The sequence below is a fragment of the Aphelocoma coerulescens genome, chromosome 5 (genome assembly GCF_041296385.1).
Source record: "Aphelocoma coerulescens isolate FSJ_1873_10779 chromosome 5, UR_Acoe_1.0, whole genome shotgun sequence".
Classification (NCBI taxonomy): domain Eukaryota; kingdom Metazoa; phylum Chordata; class Aves; order Passeriformes; family Corvidae; genus Aphelocoma; species Aphelocoma coerulescens.
The window spans coordinates 9,924,380-9,943,673 of NC_091019.1; the positions used below are offsets into that span (position 1 = coordinate 9,924,380).

Below are 19,294 nucleotides of genomic sequence, written 5' to 3' on the forward strand. Positions count from 1 at the left end.
ATCAACACTGTGTAAACCATTTCCTGCTAATCTCACTCCTCATTCACACTCTCCAATCAATCCCATCACTTACACTGCTACACCTGTTGGTCTCATTGTGAAACAAATGATATGGATTAACAACAATGCTGTAAAAGACATCTTTTCCTTTCAATAGAATGATTTCCCTAATTTGTGGTTCCACAAGTGAGGAGGCTGACTGGGCCAGAGCAAGGAACTAGGGGAGGGATGAAATAGCATGGCAGGGGCTAAACTTGCTCTGTCCGCTTGTGAAACTGTGTTTTTAGTGAATGTGTATGTCTTCCTCAAACCATGAAACAGATCATTGCCACTGAGAGATTAGATATTTTCTGTACTGTTCTCTGCAAATGAAACTTATTTAGTTTTATTTAATTTGCATAAATTAGTACTTAGAAAAGATCAGATCCACTCAGTAGGGATATAACAGATTGTAATCAGCTTTTGTCTGGCATCTCTGAAATTAGAGATTTACAGCAACTGAGAACCTCCTTTGAGAAGACAGACTGTGTTGACACTAAACGACACAAAAGACCATTATCAAACAGTCACAGAGTTTATATTAGTTCAGAGGAAGATGTCTAATTTTTTGACTTCTTTATACAATTAACTGAACTGTTTTCTCATACAAAATTTTTATTATAGGAGATGTCCAGGGAAAATTTGCAGCTCACTTTCTAACCTTGGTGTGATGCAAAATTTATTCACAAACGAAGGTACTGCAGACTGCACAGAAACTGGAACAGATGGCCAGTCTGCAGGACCACAGAAAGGTATGGCACACTTAAAGAGCTCATTTGTAAAAGCCACTTTGAAAAGTATCCCGTCTGCAGGAAACTAATAGGCCAGTGAGAATTTCTTTTCATGGTAAAATGCTTTTAAGTCTATGTCCTTGTCTAGTTTTCTTCCACGGATGGATTTCTGTAAAAGTCAGACTGACCATAATAGAACAGTCATAACAAAGCAAGACTGGCTGTTCTGGGCAGATAATAGTAAATACAGTGCTACTGTGAGTCATTTTCCCCAGAACTGGTATGTGAGGCTCAACAGAGCTCTTTCTCTGTCATTATTCTGGTGAAGAGGCACACATCCCTAACTTGTGAATGCAGGAGAAGGACAGTGAGCAGCGGAACACTATCCATAGGCTCTTTTATTACCATGGAAAACTCGGGAATACATTCAAGTTGAGTTTGCATGGTTGTCAGTTAAAAACATCAGCATTTTCCCTGAAACATAAAAATACTTCATCTGAGATCACTGACATAAAACCACAGATCTGGACCCTTGTTATGACATCCTAATAGTCCCTTTCCACAATACAAGCATTCCTCACATAAGTTAAAAAAATGTGACCCTGAGACAGACTGCATATACTGGGCTAGAAAAGAATGGCAAAGAAAAGAGCAGTTCTTCATGGTTTAACAAAATTCACATTACTAGCTTTATTGGATCAATAAATAAATACATATGTAGTTCACTGGGTAAGACCTAACTCAGGAGAAAACCAATCAAAATTGATACCCTGAAAAAGCCAAGAACATGGTCATTAGCTAAGAAACACTACGGCAGTGTCTCTACTCTGAAGGGTCCTCCACTGCCAGAGGACCAGCTTTGTACCCCAAGCCTATCACTTTGAGGGCTGACACAGAGCAGTTAAAACACCTGAACTTTTCCAAAAATAGGCTTCTCAACCTTTTTTCAAACTGTGAAATGGCTCAGCTATTTCTAAATGCCACTGAATCAAATCCAGTGACATGTGTAGAGAGACACTGTGACAGTAACCTTCACCATCTCTTCCCCAGTGTGTTTGGCTTTTCTTTTTTCCTCTCAACAAGGCTTAATCTCACCGTCTGGCTGAACATTAATCCGCTTTCACCAAGTCCCAAACTAACGCCTGCTGCATTAATACACTGTATTGGGGTTTGATGCTGGCTAAGTACCAGGCATCCAAAAAAGAACTGTTCACTCATTTCCCTCTGCTGTAGTTAAGCAGAGGAGGGGAAATTAAATCAAAAGACTTAGGGGTTAAGATCAGTATTAGGGGAAAAACTCTTTAAGACAAAACAGGTTCAAAACTTAGAAAGTATAAAGAAAATTTATTAACAGAATTAAAAGTAAAAAGGGTAATGAGAACTAAAATAAACCTTTAGAATACCTTTCCTTCCCAGTCCCTTCCTCCTTCTCCCCAGGCAATGAGACAAAATATGGGGGTTTTGGCCAGTCTTTCACTTTCTGGAAATCTTTCCTCAGTACACTTAGGGAAAAAAAGTTTCTTTCTTCTGATGTGCCATGGGATCCTTCCCACAGGAGATAGTTCTCTGTGAACTTTTCTAGCGTGGTTTTAACTTCCACAAGCAGCAGTCCCGCCCGAACCTGCTGCAATGTGAGTCCCTCCCATGGGTCAAGCAGTCTTCCCACAACTGCCTAGCGTGGGTCATTTTAGTTCATGGGGTTTAGTCATTTAAGGATAAGCTGTTGTAGTTTGGAAATAAGGGTTCTCTATCTCTGGAAGCAAAGGTCTGCTCTCTCTGAGTTCCTTATTAGATTACAGCTTTTCAGTATCCCCTCACTCCAGCATGGACACTCTTTCTCACAGGCTGCACATGGATCTCTGCATCCCCCCATGCACTTATGAGTTACAGGGAAACAGTTTATTGTATCATAGTCCTCACCACGGCTCGCAGGAGAATCTCAGCTCTGGTGCTTGGAGCACCTCCTCCCTCTCCTTCTTCTCACTGACCTCGGTGCCAGCATGGTGGTTCTCTTCACGTGTCCTCACTTTTCCTTTTTCTCTGACTCAGGAGAAAGTTGGTGCCTATAGGTTTGTTTGTTCTCAAGTTCTATCAGTTGAAAAGTTCTTACAGAGCTCCGCTGCACTGAAATGGTTGATTCTGTCTGGGCTCCATATCAGAGAATAGTTTTCCATGTTTTCATTGCTGGCCACATGGGCTCTGCCAGCCTCACACGGGCAGCCCTGGCCGCATCACCTCGGCCTCGGAAAGGCCCCAGCAGCCGCCTCAACACCTCTCAGGAAAAGAAAGAGAGCTTCCCGCGCTTTTTCCTTTTTAAATATGTCATCACAGAGGCGTTACCACGTTCTCAAACTGGGCTACTAACCTGCCCATCATCAGAACCTTCAGCAACTGGCTCTGTGCTGGACATAGAAGTTTCAAGCAGCTTTTCTCCTGCCCTCACCAAAGGCTGTGTTAATCCAACACACACTGCAAATCCTGAAGGTATAAATTACACACAATTCAGTATAAAAGGAAAGCATAAGGCTTTCTTCGCACTACAGCTAGTACTTCTAGGAAGGCAAGTGGAATACAGGTAAGCTTTCATCAGATCCTGATGTAGAAATCTTTCTTTCAATTTGCAAACACTTCAAGTAATTAATTGCTTCTGAAACATACATCATCCTTTGCTCTTTCTCGCTCTTGCTTCTTTTTCTTTGTCCGTACACACAGGGTATATTCTCTCTGCAGAAACTTAGATAAAAATATTTCATTGAAAGTGGTATGGTATTCTGCTATTATTAGTATTCTGCAAAGATGGCTGACGTGCCATTTCAGTTGCTTAGGAAAATCAAAGTCCTTTAACAGTAAACATAAGGAAGATCTTGTCTCTGATCTCTCTGATGATTCCAAAGGCTTGCTGTTGTAGAACCACTTGAGGATATTGCGGAGACTCCATTTCTCCCTGTTTCTCTAGCTATTTCCCATTGAAAATAACTATGCATGCTTCTCCAGTAGAGATATATTTTTTGCTTTATAGACAGGATGAAGACCCTTAATTGTTATGTGCTGTTACTTTGCTGGAAAGCAATTTGCTGCAACAGCTGTCAGCTCACCAATATTACCATAGCAGTGGAAAGAGAAGAATGTGAATTCTGCATTACGGTGAATGCCACGTGGTGCTCAGGATACTGCTTCACAAGGGTGAGACTTAATCTCAGGCACCAGAATTAAATATTTCAAGTGATGTATGAATAACCCATTCCTGCAGTCCGTAGCAAACACATAGACTGATGAGCCTTGTGAAAGAACAGGCTGATTAGCTGCTGTGCTGTCTGACACAAGAGAAGATGCACAGCCAATCTGAGGCACAGACAGGAGGGTGAAATATTGTAGTAAAATTCAGTGAATTAACTGGCTGCATATATTACGTTTATACTGTATAACTAGAGTTAGAAGTATTACAGTCTGGATCTCTGCTTCGTGCTCAGTTTGTGGTTGCAAGCAGATTCTATAAAGCAGCCATTACTGTGTAGACTCCTCTACTCCTTCAAATAATTTGAAGAATCTAGCAATTGACCTGAAAGATTGTCTGGTGATGATACGACACAAATTTGCCATAGCAGTCCTCCTGAAAGGGCAAATTTAAGTGAAATTAGAAGAGTCAGACCCAAATGCTTTTGATCTCAATGGGATTTTCCCATTTTATAAAAATTTTGAAATCTACCCCATAACAAATTTCAAAACAGTTATTGCCTTCTTGTAATTTCAGGACCCAGTGTATAAATACCCACCAGTGTCATTCGTTCAGCAAACCTGTACCTTCAAGGAGGTCGTGTATGAAACAGTGAAGATCCCTGGCTGTGGTGACCATCCTGAATCTTTTTATTCGTACCCAGTAGCTACAGAATGTCACTGTGACACCTGTGACACTGACACCACTGACTGCACTGTGAGGGGACTGGGGCTATCCTACTGTTCCTTCAGTCAGAATGGAAGTAACCAGTGAAGGGTACTGGAGAGAGCAGTTTGGCTTTACATGTTCCCTGCTAAGTAAAGGTACTGTTCAGGCTTAAATGGAAGATAACAGGCTACGCTATTTAGAAACTGCCAAGACCGAAACAAAGATTTTTAAGGCCAAAATGAAGAGCTATGGACTAAACTGCTCTTCAGGCCTTTCTTACTTAACCTATCAGTTGCCTTAAAGTCATTTTCATAGGTCTGTAAAAGCTGCTTCCAATTTCTTCTGCCCTTTCCCCCTCCTCCTCTTTATCACAACATTGTTATTTGTATTCCTGTATTTCCACTGCCTGGTTCACATAGATTATGCTATGTGTTTCTGTGCTTTCCAAAAGTTCCCAAGTTTCAAGTCTTTATTATCTCCTGCTTTTCATCTCTCCTAGGAACACATTTATTTTAAAAATGCCTTGCTGCTGGTTGTGGTTCTATTAGCTGGATTGTAAACCTCACTCAGCTGAGATCCTGTCATTTTTAAAATAAAAATGTGTATGTCTTCTTCAAACCATGAAACAGATCATTGCCACTGAGAGATTAGATATTTTCTGTATTGTTCTCTGCAAATGAAACTTATTTAGTTTTATTTAATTTGCATAAATTAGTACTTAGAAAAGATCAGATCCACTCAGTAGGGATATAACAAATTGTAATCAGCTTTTGTCTGGCATCTCTGAAATTAGAGATTTACAGCAACTGAGAACCTCCTCTGAGAAGACAGACTGTGTTGACACTAAACGACACAAAAGACCATTATCAAACAGTCACAGAGTTTATATTAGTTTAGAGGAAGATGTCTAATTTTTGACTTCTTTATACAATTAACTGAACTGTTTTCTCATACAAACAAAGATTTTATTATAGGAGATGTCCAGGGAAAATTTGCAGCTCACTTTCTAACCTTGGTGTGACGCGAAATTTATTAACAAACGAAGGTACTGCAGCCTGCACAGAAGCTTTAGCGCAGGTGTAGGGCAGGGTTTTCTCCGGGCAGCGGCGGTGTGATTAAAAAAGGGCTCTAGGGAGTGCGGCGAACAGGAGCATGGCACATCTCTGAGGGCGTGGCACGGCAGTTTGCGCAGCAGTTTGTGAAGGAAGGGCAAGCAGACAGGGTTGCAGGTATACTCCTGCTAGTGGGGTTTTTAGTTTGTTTTTGTGTTGAGATTTGGTTGGTTGGTTGGGTTTTTTTCAGTAATGGTCTTTACATGATCAAAAGCTACAGCTAGTAAAAGTGTACTTAGCCATACAGAACCCTCCAAGAAGGACACGTCTGTCCAGACCCCTTCCTGTGAGGAGTGTTTGAGCTTGTCAGTAGGACCAGGGGACATTGTAAAAGACGTCTACCTGAGGTGTGAACAGGTGAATGATCTCCTTTCTCTAGTGGCCAAGCTTAAGAAAGAAGTAGAAAGACTAAGGAGCATTAGAGAAAGTGAAAGGGAAATAGACTGGTGGAGTTTCACCCTTCCATCCTTGAGAGATGCCCCCCAGGTGTCAGAGGACTCCCATGCCTCCTACCATCAGGCAATAGGAGGACACCTGGTGGATGAAGGGGAGTGGAAATGGGCTCCTACTGGGGGAGGTAATAAAAATTCCTCCCGACCCCCATCACCTACCCAGGTACCACTTCAGAATAGGTATGAGGCCCTGGATGGGGAGGGTCAGCCAGATGACATAGAAGAAAATAATCTGCCCAGTGGGCCTCCCAGTTGTACTTCGTCTGTCAGACAGATCACTAACTCTAGCATTAAAAAGAAAAGAAGGGTAGGTGTGGTAGGTGACTCCCTTCTGAGGGTAATAGAGGGCCCTGAGTGTTGACCAGACCCATCCCACAGGGAGGTCTGTTGCCTCCCTGGGGCCCGTGTACAGGATATTACCAGGAGACTCCCTGGGCTGATTCAGCCCTCTGATTATTACCAATTGTTGATACTCCAGGCTAGCAGTGATGAGTTTGAAAAGAAGAGCACCAGGGCAATTAAAAGGGACTTCAGGGCACTGGGTTGAGTGGTTAATAGGGCAGGAGCACAGATAGTGTTTTGCTCAGTCCCTTCGGTGGCAGAGACAACTGATGAAAGGAACAGGAGAGCCCACATTATCAACAAGTGGCTCAAGGGTCAGTGTCATTGGTAGAATTTTGGGTTCTTTGATCATGGGGCAATTTCACAGCACCTGGCCTCCTGGAGCCAGATGGACTCCATCTATGTGTTAAGGGCAAAAGGATTCTAGCCCATGAACTGGTGGAACTCATTGAGAGGGCTTTAAACTAGGTTTGAAGGGGGAAGGGTATGCAACTGGGCTCTCCAGAAGCAAGCCCAAGGGTGGTAAGCCAGAGTCAGGGGTGAAATCAGCAGCCCAGCTGAAGTGCATGTACACTAATGCACACAGCATGGGTAACAAACAAGAGAGGCTGGAAGGCATGGTATAGCAGGAAAGCTATGGTGTAGTCACCGTCACGGAGACGTGGTGTGACTACTTGCATGACTGGAGCGCTGCAATGGATGGCTACAAGCTCTTCACAAGAGACAGGAGAGGAAAAAGAGGTGGAGGGGTAGCTCTTTATATTAGAGAGGCTTTTGATGCCATGGAAATTGAAACTAATGACAACAAAGTCGAGTGCCTATGGGTAAGAACCAGGGGGAAGGCCAATAAGGCTGACATCCTGGTGGGAGTCTGTTACAGACCACCCAACCAGGAAGAAGAGGTGGATAACTTATTCTACAAGCAGCTGGAGGATGTTTCAGGATCACCAGCCCTTGTTCTTGTTGGTGAGTTTAACCTACCAGATATCTGCTGGGAATGCAGCACAGCAGAGAAGAGGCAGTCCAGGAGGTTCTTAGAGTGTGTGGAGCACAACTTCTTGTCCTCCACACACTTTCAGCTGGTGAGCCAGCCTAACAGGGGAGAGACTACTCTAGACCTGCTGTTTGCAAACAGAGATGGGCTGGTGGGAGATGTGGTGGTCGGAGGCCGTCTGGGGCACAGTGATCATGAAATTATAGAGTTTTCAATATTTGGTGAAATAAGGAGGGGCATCAATAAAATTTTCACACTGGACTTCTGTAGGGCAGACTTTGGCCTATTCAGGAGACTTATTCAGAGAGTTCCTTGGGAAGCAGCCCTTAAAAACAAAGGAGTCCAGGAAGGGTGGGTGTGCTTCAAGAGAGATCTTGAGGGCACAGGAACAGACTGTCCCTGTGTGCCGAAAAATGAGTCAACGAGGCAAATGTCCAGCCTGGATTGGCAAGGAGCTTTTGAAGCAACTAAGGAATAAAAAGAAGATGTATCATCTTTGGAAGGAGGTTCAAGTGTTTCAGGAAATATTTAAGGGAGTTGTTAGGGCATATAGAAAAAAAATTAGAGAGGCCAAAGCTCAGTTAGAACTTAATTTGACAACTTGTGTGAAGGATAATAAAAAATGCTTTTACAAATATATTAATGGCAAAAGGAAGGGTAAAAACAACCTTGGTTCTCTACTGGATGCAGGAGGGAATTTACTGACCACAGATGGGGAGAAGGTGGAGGTGTTTAACACCTTTGCCTCCGTCTTTATCGGAAAGACGGTTTGTCCTCAGAACAGCTGTCCTCCAGGGCTGGTAGATGGTGTCAGGGAGCAGGATGGTCCCCCTGTTATCCAGGAGGAAGCAGTCAGAGAACTGCTGAGCTGCTTGGATGTTCATAAATCTATGGGACCAGATGGGATCCATCCCAGGGTGGTGAGGGAGCTGGCAGATGAGCTTGCGAAGCCGCTCTTCATCGTTTACCAACAGTCCTGGCTCACTGGTGAGGTTCCAGATGACTGGAAGTTGGCCAATGTGATGCCCATTCTCAAGAAGGGTAGGAAGGAGGATCCTGGAAATTATGGGCCAGTCAAACCTCAGTACCCGGTAAGGTAATGGAACAGTTTGTTTTGAGTGCTATCACACAGCACCTACAGGATGGCTGGTGGATCAGACCCAGCCAGCATGGGTTTAGGAGGGGTAGGTTGTGTTTGACCAAACTGATCTCCTTTTATGAGCAGGTGACCTGCCTGGCGGATGCAGGAAAGGCTGTGGATGTTGTCTGTTTGGACTTCAGCAAGGCCTTTAACACTGTTCCCCACAGTAAACTCCTGGAAAAGCTGGCAGCCCACAGCTTGGACAGGTGCACTCTTTGTTGGGTTAAGAACTGGCTGGATGGTCGGGCCCAGAGAGTGGAGGTGAATGGTGCTGCATCCAGTTGATGGCCAGTCACTAGCTGAGTCCCCCAGGGATCTGTGCTGGAGCCAGTTTTGTTTAATATTTTTATTGATGATATGGATGAGGGTATTGAGTCTACTATTAATAAATTTGCAGATGACACCAAGCTGGGAGCGTGTGTCGATCTGTTGGAAGGTAGGAGGGCTCTGCAAAGAGACCTGGAATGGTTGGATAGATGGGCAGAGTCCAATAAGGTGAAGTTTAACAAGTCCAAGTGCCAAGTCCTGCATTTTGGTCACAATAACCCCCTGCAACACTATAGGCTGGGGACAGTATGGCTGGACAGTGCCCATTCAGAAAGGGACCTGGGGGTACTGCTCAACAGCTGACTGAACATGAGCCAGCAGTGTACCCTGGTGACCAAGAAGGCCAACGGCATCCTGGCCTGTATCAGAAATAGTGTGGCCAGCAGGACCAGGGAAGTCATTCTTCCCCTGTACTTGGCACTGGTGAGGCCGCACCTCGAGTACTGCGTCCAGTTCTGGGCTCCTCAGTTCAGGAAGGATGTTGAGACACCTGAACGTGTTCAAAGGAGGGCAAGAAGGCTGGTGAAGGGCTTGGAACACAAGCCCTATGAGGAATGGCTGAGGGAGCTGGGGTTCTTTAACCTGGAGAAAAGAAGACTCAGAGGTGACCTTATCATTCTCTACAACTACCTGAAAGGTGGCTGTAGTCAGGTGGAGGTTGGTCTCTTTTTCCAGGCAACAACTGACAGAACAAGAGGACACGGTCGCAAGATGTGCCAAGGGAAATTTAGGTTGGATGTTAGGAAAGAGTTTTTTACTGAAAGAGTGATAAAGTTCTGGAATCATCTGCCTGGGGAGGTGGTGGAGTCACCATCCTTGGATGTGTTTAAAGAAAGACTGGATGTGGCACTCAGTGCCATGGTTTGTTAAGGTGGTGATAGGGCAGGGGTTGGACTCGGTGATCTTGAAGGTCTCTTCCAACCTGGTGATTCTGTGATTCTGTGATTGATTCTATGAAACTGGAACAGATGGCCAGTCTGCAGGACCACAGAAAGGTATGGCACACTTAAAGAGCTCATTTGTAAAAGCCACTTTGAAAAGTATCCCGTCTGCAGGAAACTAATAGGCCAGTGAGAATTTCTTTTCATGGTAAAATGCTTTTAAGTCTATGTCCTTGTCTAGTTTTCTTCCACGGATGGATTTCTGTAAAAGTCAGACTGACCATAATAGAACAGTCATAACAAAGCAAGACTGGCTGTTCTGGGCAGATAATAGTAAATACAGTGCTACTGTGAGTCATTTTCCCCAGAACTGGTATGTGAGGCTCAACAGAGCTCTTTCTCTGTCATTATTCTGGTGAAGAGGCACACATCCCTAACTTGTGAATGCAGGAGAAGGACAGTGAGCAGCGGAACACTATCCATAGGCTCTTTTATTACCATGGAAAACTCGGGAATACATTCAAGTTGAGTTTGCATGGTTGTCAGTTAAAAACATCAGCATTTTCCCTGAAACATAAAAATACTTCATCTGAGATCACTGACATAAAACCACAGATCTGGACCCTTGTTATGACATCCTAATAGTCCCTTTCCACAATACAAGCATTCCTCACATAAGTTAAAAAAATGTGACCCTGAGACAGACTGCATATACTGGGCTAGAAAAGAATGGCAAAGAAAAGAGCAGTTCTTCATGGTTTAACAAAATTCACATTACTAGCTTTATTGGATCAATAAATAAATACATATGTAGTTCACTGGGTAAGACCTAACTCAGGAGAAAACCAATCAAAATTGATACCCTGAAAAAGCCAAGAACATGGTCATTAGCTAAGAAACACTACGGCAGTGTCTCTACTCTGAAGGGTCCTCCACTGCCAGAGGACCAGCTTTGTACCCCAAGCCTATCACTTTGAGGGCTGACACAGAGCAGTTAAAACACCTGAACTTTTCCAAAAATAGGCTTCTCAACCTTTTTTCAAACTGTGAAATGGCTCAGCTATTTCTAAATGCCACTGAATCAAATCCAGTGACATGTGTAGAGAGACACTGTGACAGTAACCTTCACCATCTCTTCCCCAGTGTGTTTGGCTTTTCTTTTTTCCTCTCAACAATGCTTAATCTCACCGTCTGGCTGAACATTAATCCGCTTTCACCAAGTCCCAAACTAACGCCTGCTGCACTAATACACTGCAAATCCTGAAGGTATAAATTACACACAATTCAGTATAAAAGGAAAGCATAAGGCTTTGTTCGCACTACAGCTAGTACTTCTAGGAAGGCAAGTGGAATACAGGTAAGCTTTCATCAGATCCTGATGTAGAAATCTTTCTTTCAATTTGCAAACACTTCAAGTAATTAATTGCTTCTGAAACATACATCATCCTTTGCTCTTTCTCGCTCTTGCTTCTTTTTCTTTGTCCGTACACACAGGGTATATTCTCTCTGCAGAAACTTAGATAAAAATATTTCATTGAAAGTGGTATGGTATTCTGCTATTATTAGTATTCTGCAAAGATGGCTGACGTGCCATTTCAGTTGCTTAGGAAAATCAAAGTCCTTTAACAGTAAACATAAGGAAGATCTTGTCTCTGATCTCTCTGATGATTCCAAAGGCTTGCTGTTGTAGAACCACTTGAGGATATTGCGGAGACTTCATTTCTCCCTGTTTCTCTAGCTATTTCCCATTGAAAATAACTATGCATGCTTCTCCAGTAGAGATATATTTTTTGCTTTATAGACAGGATGAAGACCCTTAATTGTTACGTGCTGTTACTTTGCTGGAAAGCAATTTGCTGCAACAGCTGTCAGCTCACCAATATTACCATAGCAGTGGAAAGAGAAGAATGTGAATTCTGCATTACGGTGAATGCCACGTGGTGCTCAGGATACTGCTTCACAAGGGTGAGACTTAATCTCAGGCACCAGAATTAAATATTTCAAGTGATGTATGAATAACCCATTCCTGCAGTCCGTAGCAAACACATAGATTGATGAGCCTTGTGAAAGAACAGGCTGATTAGCTGCTGTGCTGTCTGACACAAGAGAAGATGCACAGCCAATCTGAGGCACAGACAGGAGGGTGAAATATTGTAGTAAAATTCAGTGAATTAACTGGCTGCATATATTACGTTTATACTGTATAACTAGAGTTAGAAGTATTACAGTCTGGATCTCTGCTTCGTGCTCAGTTTGTGGTTGCAAGCAGATTCTATAAAGCAGCCATTACTGTGTAGACTCCTCTACTCCTTCAAATAATTTGAAGAATCTAGCAATTGACCTGAAAGATTGTCTGGTGATGATACAACACAAATTTGCCATAGCAGTCCTCCTGAAAGGGCAAATTTAAGTGAAATTAGAAGAGTCAGACCCAAATGCTTTTGATCTCAATGGGATTTTCCCATTTTATAAAAATTTTGAAATCTACCCCATAACAAATTTCAAAACAGTTATTGCCTTCTTGTAATTTCAGGACCCAGTGTATAAATACCCACCAGTGTCATTCGTTCAGCAAACCTGTACCTTCAAGGAGGTCGTGTATGAAACAGTGAAGATCCCTGGCTGTGGTGACCATCCTGAATCTTTTTATTCGTACCCAGTAGCTACAGAATGTCACTGTGACACCTGTGACACTGACACCACTGACTGCACTGTGAGGGGACTGGGGCCATCCTACTGTTCCTTCAGTCAGAATGGAAGTAACCAGTGAAGGGTACTGGAGAGAGCAGTTTGGCTTTACATGTTCCCTGCTAAGTAAAGGTACTGTTCAGGCTTAAATGGAAGATAACAGGCTACGCTATTTAGAAACTGCCAAGACCGAAACAAAGATTTTTAAGGCCAAAATGAAGAGCTATGGACTAAACTGCTCTTCAGGCCTTTCTTACTTAACTTATCAGTTGCCTTAAAGTCATTTTCATAGGTCTGTAAAAGCTGCTTCCAATTTCTTCTGCCCTTTCCCCCTCCTCCTCTTTATCACAACATTGTTATTTATATTCCTGTATTTCCACTGCCTGGTTCACATAGATTATGCTATGTGTTTCTGTGCTTTCCAAAAGTTCCCAAGTTTCAAGTCTTTATTATCTCCTGCTTTTCATCTCTCCTAGGAACACATTTATTTTAAAAATGCCTTGCTGCTGGTTGTGGTTCTATTAGCTGGATTGTAACCTCACTCAGCTGAGATCCTGACTGATTTTTCTTTCCAAAATCTTTCCTATAGTCGTTGTGCTCTGCAAATAATAACAGCATGTGTATTTAAGAGCCAAAATCTATGTTCAAATGTTGAATGTCACCTGAATTCTTGTACTTTCTCAGTAAGGCTTGTTAGTTCAGCCTCATTGTCACAGTAACACAATTAACATGAACTCTAGTTTGTACCTGGTTTACTTGAAAAAATCATCAGCTCTGGTTTCACCTGAGTGCAGAATGTAGAAAAGATAAATTTTTAGCATTATTTAACACAGGAGTCTCAAAAGTTATTTAGGGATGAATCTAGAGGCACCTGACCCCAGTAGTGCAAACATGGTGTGATAATGTGCCCTGAAAGCCATTCACAGGAGTCCCTTCAGAAATGGAAGTTCACAGAACTCTGCAAATACCAGTATGAAGTTGGGGTGGTCTGGAAGTAAGCTGGAGGACTGACTGAATCAGAATGGGAAATTACCTCACATTATTGAGAAAATTATATGAAGCCTACAGAAGGAAATCCTATGGGGAAATTGAAAATAGACCGTTCTTCATCAGAAAAATCACCTGCACAGCCATGGAATGGAAACAACGGAATCAGCAGCAGTTTGGCACTGCAGGCTTGGTGGTTAGACAAGCAAAGTGAGAGTCAACAGCATCCCAGCGCTGCAGAAAAGTGGGAATGCAAGGAGCAGAGCCTGCAAGACACAACCTACATCCACCACTCCGTTCTACATGGTAGGGCCTTGGCTGAGTGGTTATTTCTGGCTTTGAACACAGAACTTCAGCACATTGAAAAACTGGAGGAAACTGACAGAAGAATAATAAGAATGGCGAGAGGCCTAAAACACATCTTAGGAGAAAAAGATTTAAATAAATGTGGTTGTTTTGCTTAGGGGCAGGAACACTTAGGGGAAATATTAGCAGAACATTCTACATGCTTGAGGACTGTTACACAGAACTAAGAACCGTCAGTTCTCCATGTCCAAAGAGAGCAGAACAACCAATGAAAGATTCAGAGTAGTCACTAGCAAATCTTCCGAAAGGTACAGGCAACTAGGCAGTGAAATAAGCTGTCGGGGGCAGTGGAGAAGGAGGGAGCGAGGGAGGGAAGGAAGGAAGACTGTGGGCTCTGTGGATTAGTGACCACTACAGGTCTTCAAGACCACATGGAACCTGTTAGGAATGACAGACAAAGCTAATTCAGCACAACGCAGGGGAATGGAGTAGTAGTTTTCTAGCATGTCTGCTTTTGAGACCCTTACAGACATGCTTATTTAAGGAGAATTTGCCTGTTACTCTGAATCTGTCTTATAACAGATAATAGATATTTTACCTTATTTAGTTTTTAGCTTTTTTTACTAAAAGGTATTCGTTCTCTTGATTTTATTTATAAGATTTATATGCATGGACATCTTCTTTGGTCTAGTGAAGCTTTAGAAATGGTAAAGTAATAGATAAATCACATGGGGTCTCATTCATTTCAGTTTTAAACATGAGTCAGTTTCAGTTAAAACTAAGCATATTTTTAATATCAGTAATTGTTCCATTTTAATGAGAGAATTTTGAAGTAAAATTGCAAAAAAAAAAAGCTTGCAGTAAAAAAAGTGTGTTTTCAAAATAGATCTGTATTGTGTCTTGTGTATTTTCAAATAATAAAAATTATTTTATTGCACTTCTGTTATGAGTCTTAATAAGCCAATTAAAAAACCCAAGAGTCCACACACCCACATTATTATGGTTTAGATTGAATGGTTTCTTTTCCCCCTCATAATTTTTTTCCATGTAACTAGTACGTCCACCTGAGCCGTATTTGCATTATATGGCCAAATCACATCAAATAAGACAATATTTTAGCCTGATCCGGTAACATGATAATGAAATATTGCATAGTTGCAATATAAGAGTACTGTGGATAAGAATAGATTATCATTAATACTTTATTTAAATTATAGACATTAGAACCTGTCCAGAGCTGTGTCCGCATCTGTCACGAATCAGATTGCATGTAAAAACAAAAATCATACAGGTCTCATTTCATCCATCAGACAAATGCACCACACATTTTCATTTTGCAAAGAAATCTATTCAGAACCTTGGATCTAAAACTGTCACTAACAGAGTCAAAAGCGTGTTGAGGTGTCATGGTGTGCTTGTTAGAGCTGGGGCAGAGTTAATTTTCTTTGCAGTGGCTGGTTTGGGGCTGTGTTTGGATTTGTGCTGAACACAGGGTTGATAACGCAGAGGTGTTTCTGTTATTGCTGAGCAGGGCTAGCACAGAGCCAAAGCCTTCTCTGCTTTTTGTAAAGCCATGCTGGTGAGGGAGTTGGGGGTGCCTGGGAGGGTGGGAGGAGACACAGCCAGGACAGGTGACCCCAACTGACCCAAGGGATATTCCACACTATGGGACATCATGCTCAGTATAAGAAGTGGAGAAAAGAGGGAGGAAGAAGGAGGGGGACGTTTGGAATGATGCCATTTGTCTTCCTAAGTCACCATTACCTGTGATGGGGCCCTGCTCTCCTGGAGATGGCTGAACTCCTGCCTGCCCTTGGGAAGCAGGGATTTAATGCCTTTTGTTTTCCCTATTAAATTCTCATTATCTCAACCCATGAGTTTTCTACCTTTTACCCTTCCCATTCTCTCCCCAGCCCCTCTGGTGGGGGAGTGAGCGAGCTCCCTGGGGCTGGGCTGCTGGCTGGGGCTAAGCCATGACAGGTGGTTTAGGAGTGGTACTCCCCAATTCAGTGTCCTCATCAAGACTCTCCAAATCATGAGCCTCTTCCTCCCCCCTCCAACTGGAAGCACAAAAGGCAAAGGTCACAGGTTGAGATAAGAAAAATTTACCGGAAACAGCAATGAGATAAGAAAATGAACAGTTGCAATATTAATAAGAAAAGGTATAAGAAAAGAGATTATTCACACAAACAAATATCCTTGTTTGTAGTAACAGACAATACCAGACGGCTCCTGTATCCTACTCTCAAGTAAAATCCATTCCAAATCATGTCAACAATTACTTGTTCTACAGGCTGATGGCAAATACTTTCAGTACTTTCAGTGACAGAAATGCAGAAATTCTTTAAAAAGGCTGGCCTGACTTGAAGATACCTGAGTCTACATTTGAAAGTTTGTAAGACAGACTTTATCTTTTTAAAGTTCATTTTCCATTGAATGCCAAATAATTTCATTAAACTCACTTTTACATCAGTGTTTCTGCAAAATTTTAGCAAAGGTACATACAAGCCATGAATATCAGTGTAGTCTGACATCCAAATCTGCCTATTATTCCTTAAGAAAAATATTTAAGAGGTCATTTTTGTGCTTTTTGTCTAGATCTGTCAAGATGAATAAATGGGAACTCTGTCAAAAGGTGAAAGTCTCAGTATGACAAGCTACCCTAAATAGTAAATTTGTGGATAAGCTTTTAGAAATGTTTCTAATACAGTCAGAAGTAGATTTTGAAGAATTCCTACCATAGGCCTAACATTTTTCATTGAAATCAATAGGTAAAATGCTTTCCAACTTGAACAGAACCAGTCTGCCAACAGTGAATTTTTCCAAAACTGCAAATTAATTTTTTTTTTAATGTCAGGTTCTGCAGAAAGACCTTAGAATAAGGCAGACCTTAGCCACCAGCCTACAAAATCTAATGTTAGAAGCAGTAAAAAATAAAATTTACTTAAAAACTATTTACTTCTATTTAAGTAAAACTCTCTCTTTCCTTGCATGAACCTGAAAGAAGAAAACCTGGAAAACTTTAATTTATAACCCCCTGGTGAAGACATATAGGACAGAGGCAATACATAGTGTTGGACTGTCCCTTGCAGGCCTCTGAGAGGGCCACTTGATGCAGGATTCTCTGTGTTGTAATTAATTAAGTCCTTCAAATGCCCAGATGTATAGTTAAACTGCTCAGAGGTTATTCATCTTTGCCGCCACATCTGTGGGTGAATTAATACTCTGTCATTCATTATGCAGACAGTCTGACCTTGATCTTAGGAGTGTCTGTGCCAGTCGTACTTGAGGCTCTCCAGATGTCAGGATGGGAACACAAAGTGCAGCAGCGGCATCAGAGTCCTCCTAAGGAAATGACCATTTAATCCCAATGCCTTTTTATGTGGAAAGCACGGCCTGATTTTACAGACAGACAAGGAAACACACATTCCTCACCTTGAAGCCATTAATAAAGCATCAACATAATTAGCATCACCCCACTCTTGTCAGTGCTCAGCTTTTATTCCCAGCATAAGTAAATCATTCCTCCTAGCTTAAAACAGGCTTACACTTGCTTTTTAAATTTTCCATGTAACGGCGCTCACCCTATTTTTTACCGTAAGCAAGAAATATAAACGTCCTCTCCCTGTATTAACCCAACTGATGAATAAGAACTTACGAGTCATTCACAAATCCTCAGACAAATCCAGCCTGAAACAGAGGTAATTGCAAATTAAAATGGTGGAAAACAGGAACCTCAGCACCCTGGCTTGCATGTGTCAGCTTGGGGCTGCACTTAACTTGGACTATTAAATGGCAAGGGGAAAGGGAGCTCTGTGTGGTGTTCACATGCTTCACTCCTCTTTCACCCTCCCAACTCAGCAAGGGCATTTAGTTTTGTCAGCGTGCAATATCTAACCACATACTTTAATTTCATTTAAAAAGTACAACTGGCATCCTAGTTGAAACTACCAAAGAAACTGAAAAAGAGCTAAACAGCTAATCTGAAAAATGCATTTGGAGATGGCAGCCTTGAGATTAGTGGCTCCCCTCCACTCAGGCTGATGCCTTTTCCTGGTCTTAAAATCAAGAGTCAAACACGGTTAGAGGGGAAAAGGGATTTTACCTTGGTATTTATTTTGAGGATCCTTAGGTGCACACGTCCAGGTCATATGCACCGAAATGCACCCCGCAAAATGCCCACCCCAAAAGATTGAGTATAACATTATAGGTCTTAGTAATTAGCATATCTATTCCCCAATGAGGGGCTTGAGTGAGCTCCCCTCCCTTCCCCTGGATGGTTCTATCTTAGTTTACAGAATGTGTTCTGGAGAGTTCCTTGGGGTCTGGGGCACACTGATACCTGGCTATGAAGCTTCTAAAATGTTTAATCTCTCAGCTTGACAAACAAGTCCAAGACTGTAGGCAAAAAGCACTAAGAATAGAGAAGTTGTAAGAAAGGTATAACAGGGGTATAAAAGAAAAGGCAAAAAATCTTCATGGCATCAGGGCAATGGGATCTGTAGAATTTTTCCAGGTCTCTCATGTTTCTCTTCAATTTATGTTATTAACATTAGCTATCAGAGCCTTGGTCTGTCAGCATGACTTATGCTGATAGACATTACAGCAGCTCACAAGGCTGCAGTCTGGGAAATAGAGCAAACAAGACAGGAGCAGGGTTAGAGAAAGGACATACTTTCAAGAAATCAAATGTCAGTGTTTCATTCTGTGTAGGCGGGGAAGGCAAAGAATTAACTATCTATGCTTCAGAGCCATTAACCATTTGACCTCTTAATTCACTGAAAAAATATGGGAGGTGGGTCAGATACATTTCTTGCATTGTGCTATTCTGTGTGAAACAGACATTATATATAAACATAATTCTGTGTGAAAAATTAAGGCAAATTATGGATCCAATATGTTTGGATTACATTCAGCTGTAGTTACATACATTAAATAATACTATAGATAGATGTATTATTCAGTCTGGATATGAGTCTAAGCCAGAACATATGTCCTTCTTAAAATGACAATATCCAAGACATATAAATTAATCTAGAATTATCCAATGGCTTGTAGACAAACCTTTGAACAACTTCACCGGTTTTCCTCTCCCTTCATGTGTTTACATTTAAAGTTTCATTCAAAAATCATCTTATCTTTCATGATCTTCTTTCATCACACAATATTGGCAAGACTTGATGCTTTTGTGAATGCTGTGGAAATTCCCAATCAAAATAATACGATAATGAAAAAAATCTTCAGACGTTAGAAAGAACATTTTTTGTTCAGACACTGTCAAAATGTATGTCACAGTGAGGGAATGGGTTATGTATCAGGTCTATGCCCCAAACAGGCATTTAGAATCAACAACAGCTAGGTAACACAAATTAGAGTAACACTTCAGCCAGCCCAGCGATCAAGAAATAATA

General features: G+C 41.9%; 2 protein-coding genes across 2 annotated transcripts; both read left to right on the plus strand.

Moving 5' to 3' along the window:
* Positions 1–697: 697 nt before the first annotated feature.
* Positions 698–4,758, plus strand: LOC138110719 (follitropin subunit beta-like). Its single transcript, XM_069015892.1, has 3 exons — positions 698–791; positions 3,790–3,953; positions 4,522–4,758. The coding sequence occupies exons 1-3, from the start codon at positions 710–712 to the stop codon at positions 4,756–4,758; spliced, it is 483 nt and encodes a 160-aa protein (XP_068871993.1). The 5' UTR covers positions 698–709.
* Positions 4,759–11,693: 6,935 nt separating this feature from the next.
* Positions 11,694–12,672, plus strand: LOC138110720 (follitropin subunit beta). The gene is made up of 2 exons (XM_069015893.1): positions 11,694–11,867; positions 12,436–12,672. Exons 1-2 carry the CDS (start codon positions 11,709–11,711, stop codon positions 12,670–12,672), a joined length of 396 nt encoding a protein of 131 aa, XP_068871994.1. The 5' UTR covers positions 11,694–11,708.
* Positions 12,673–19,294: the final 6,622 nt, after the last annotated feature.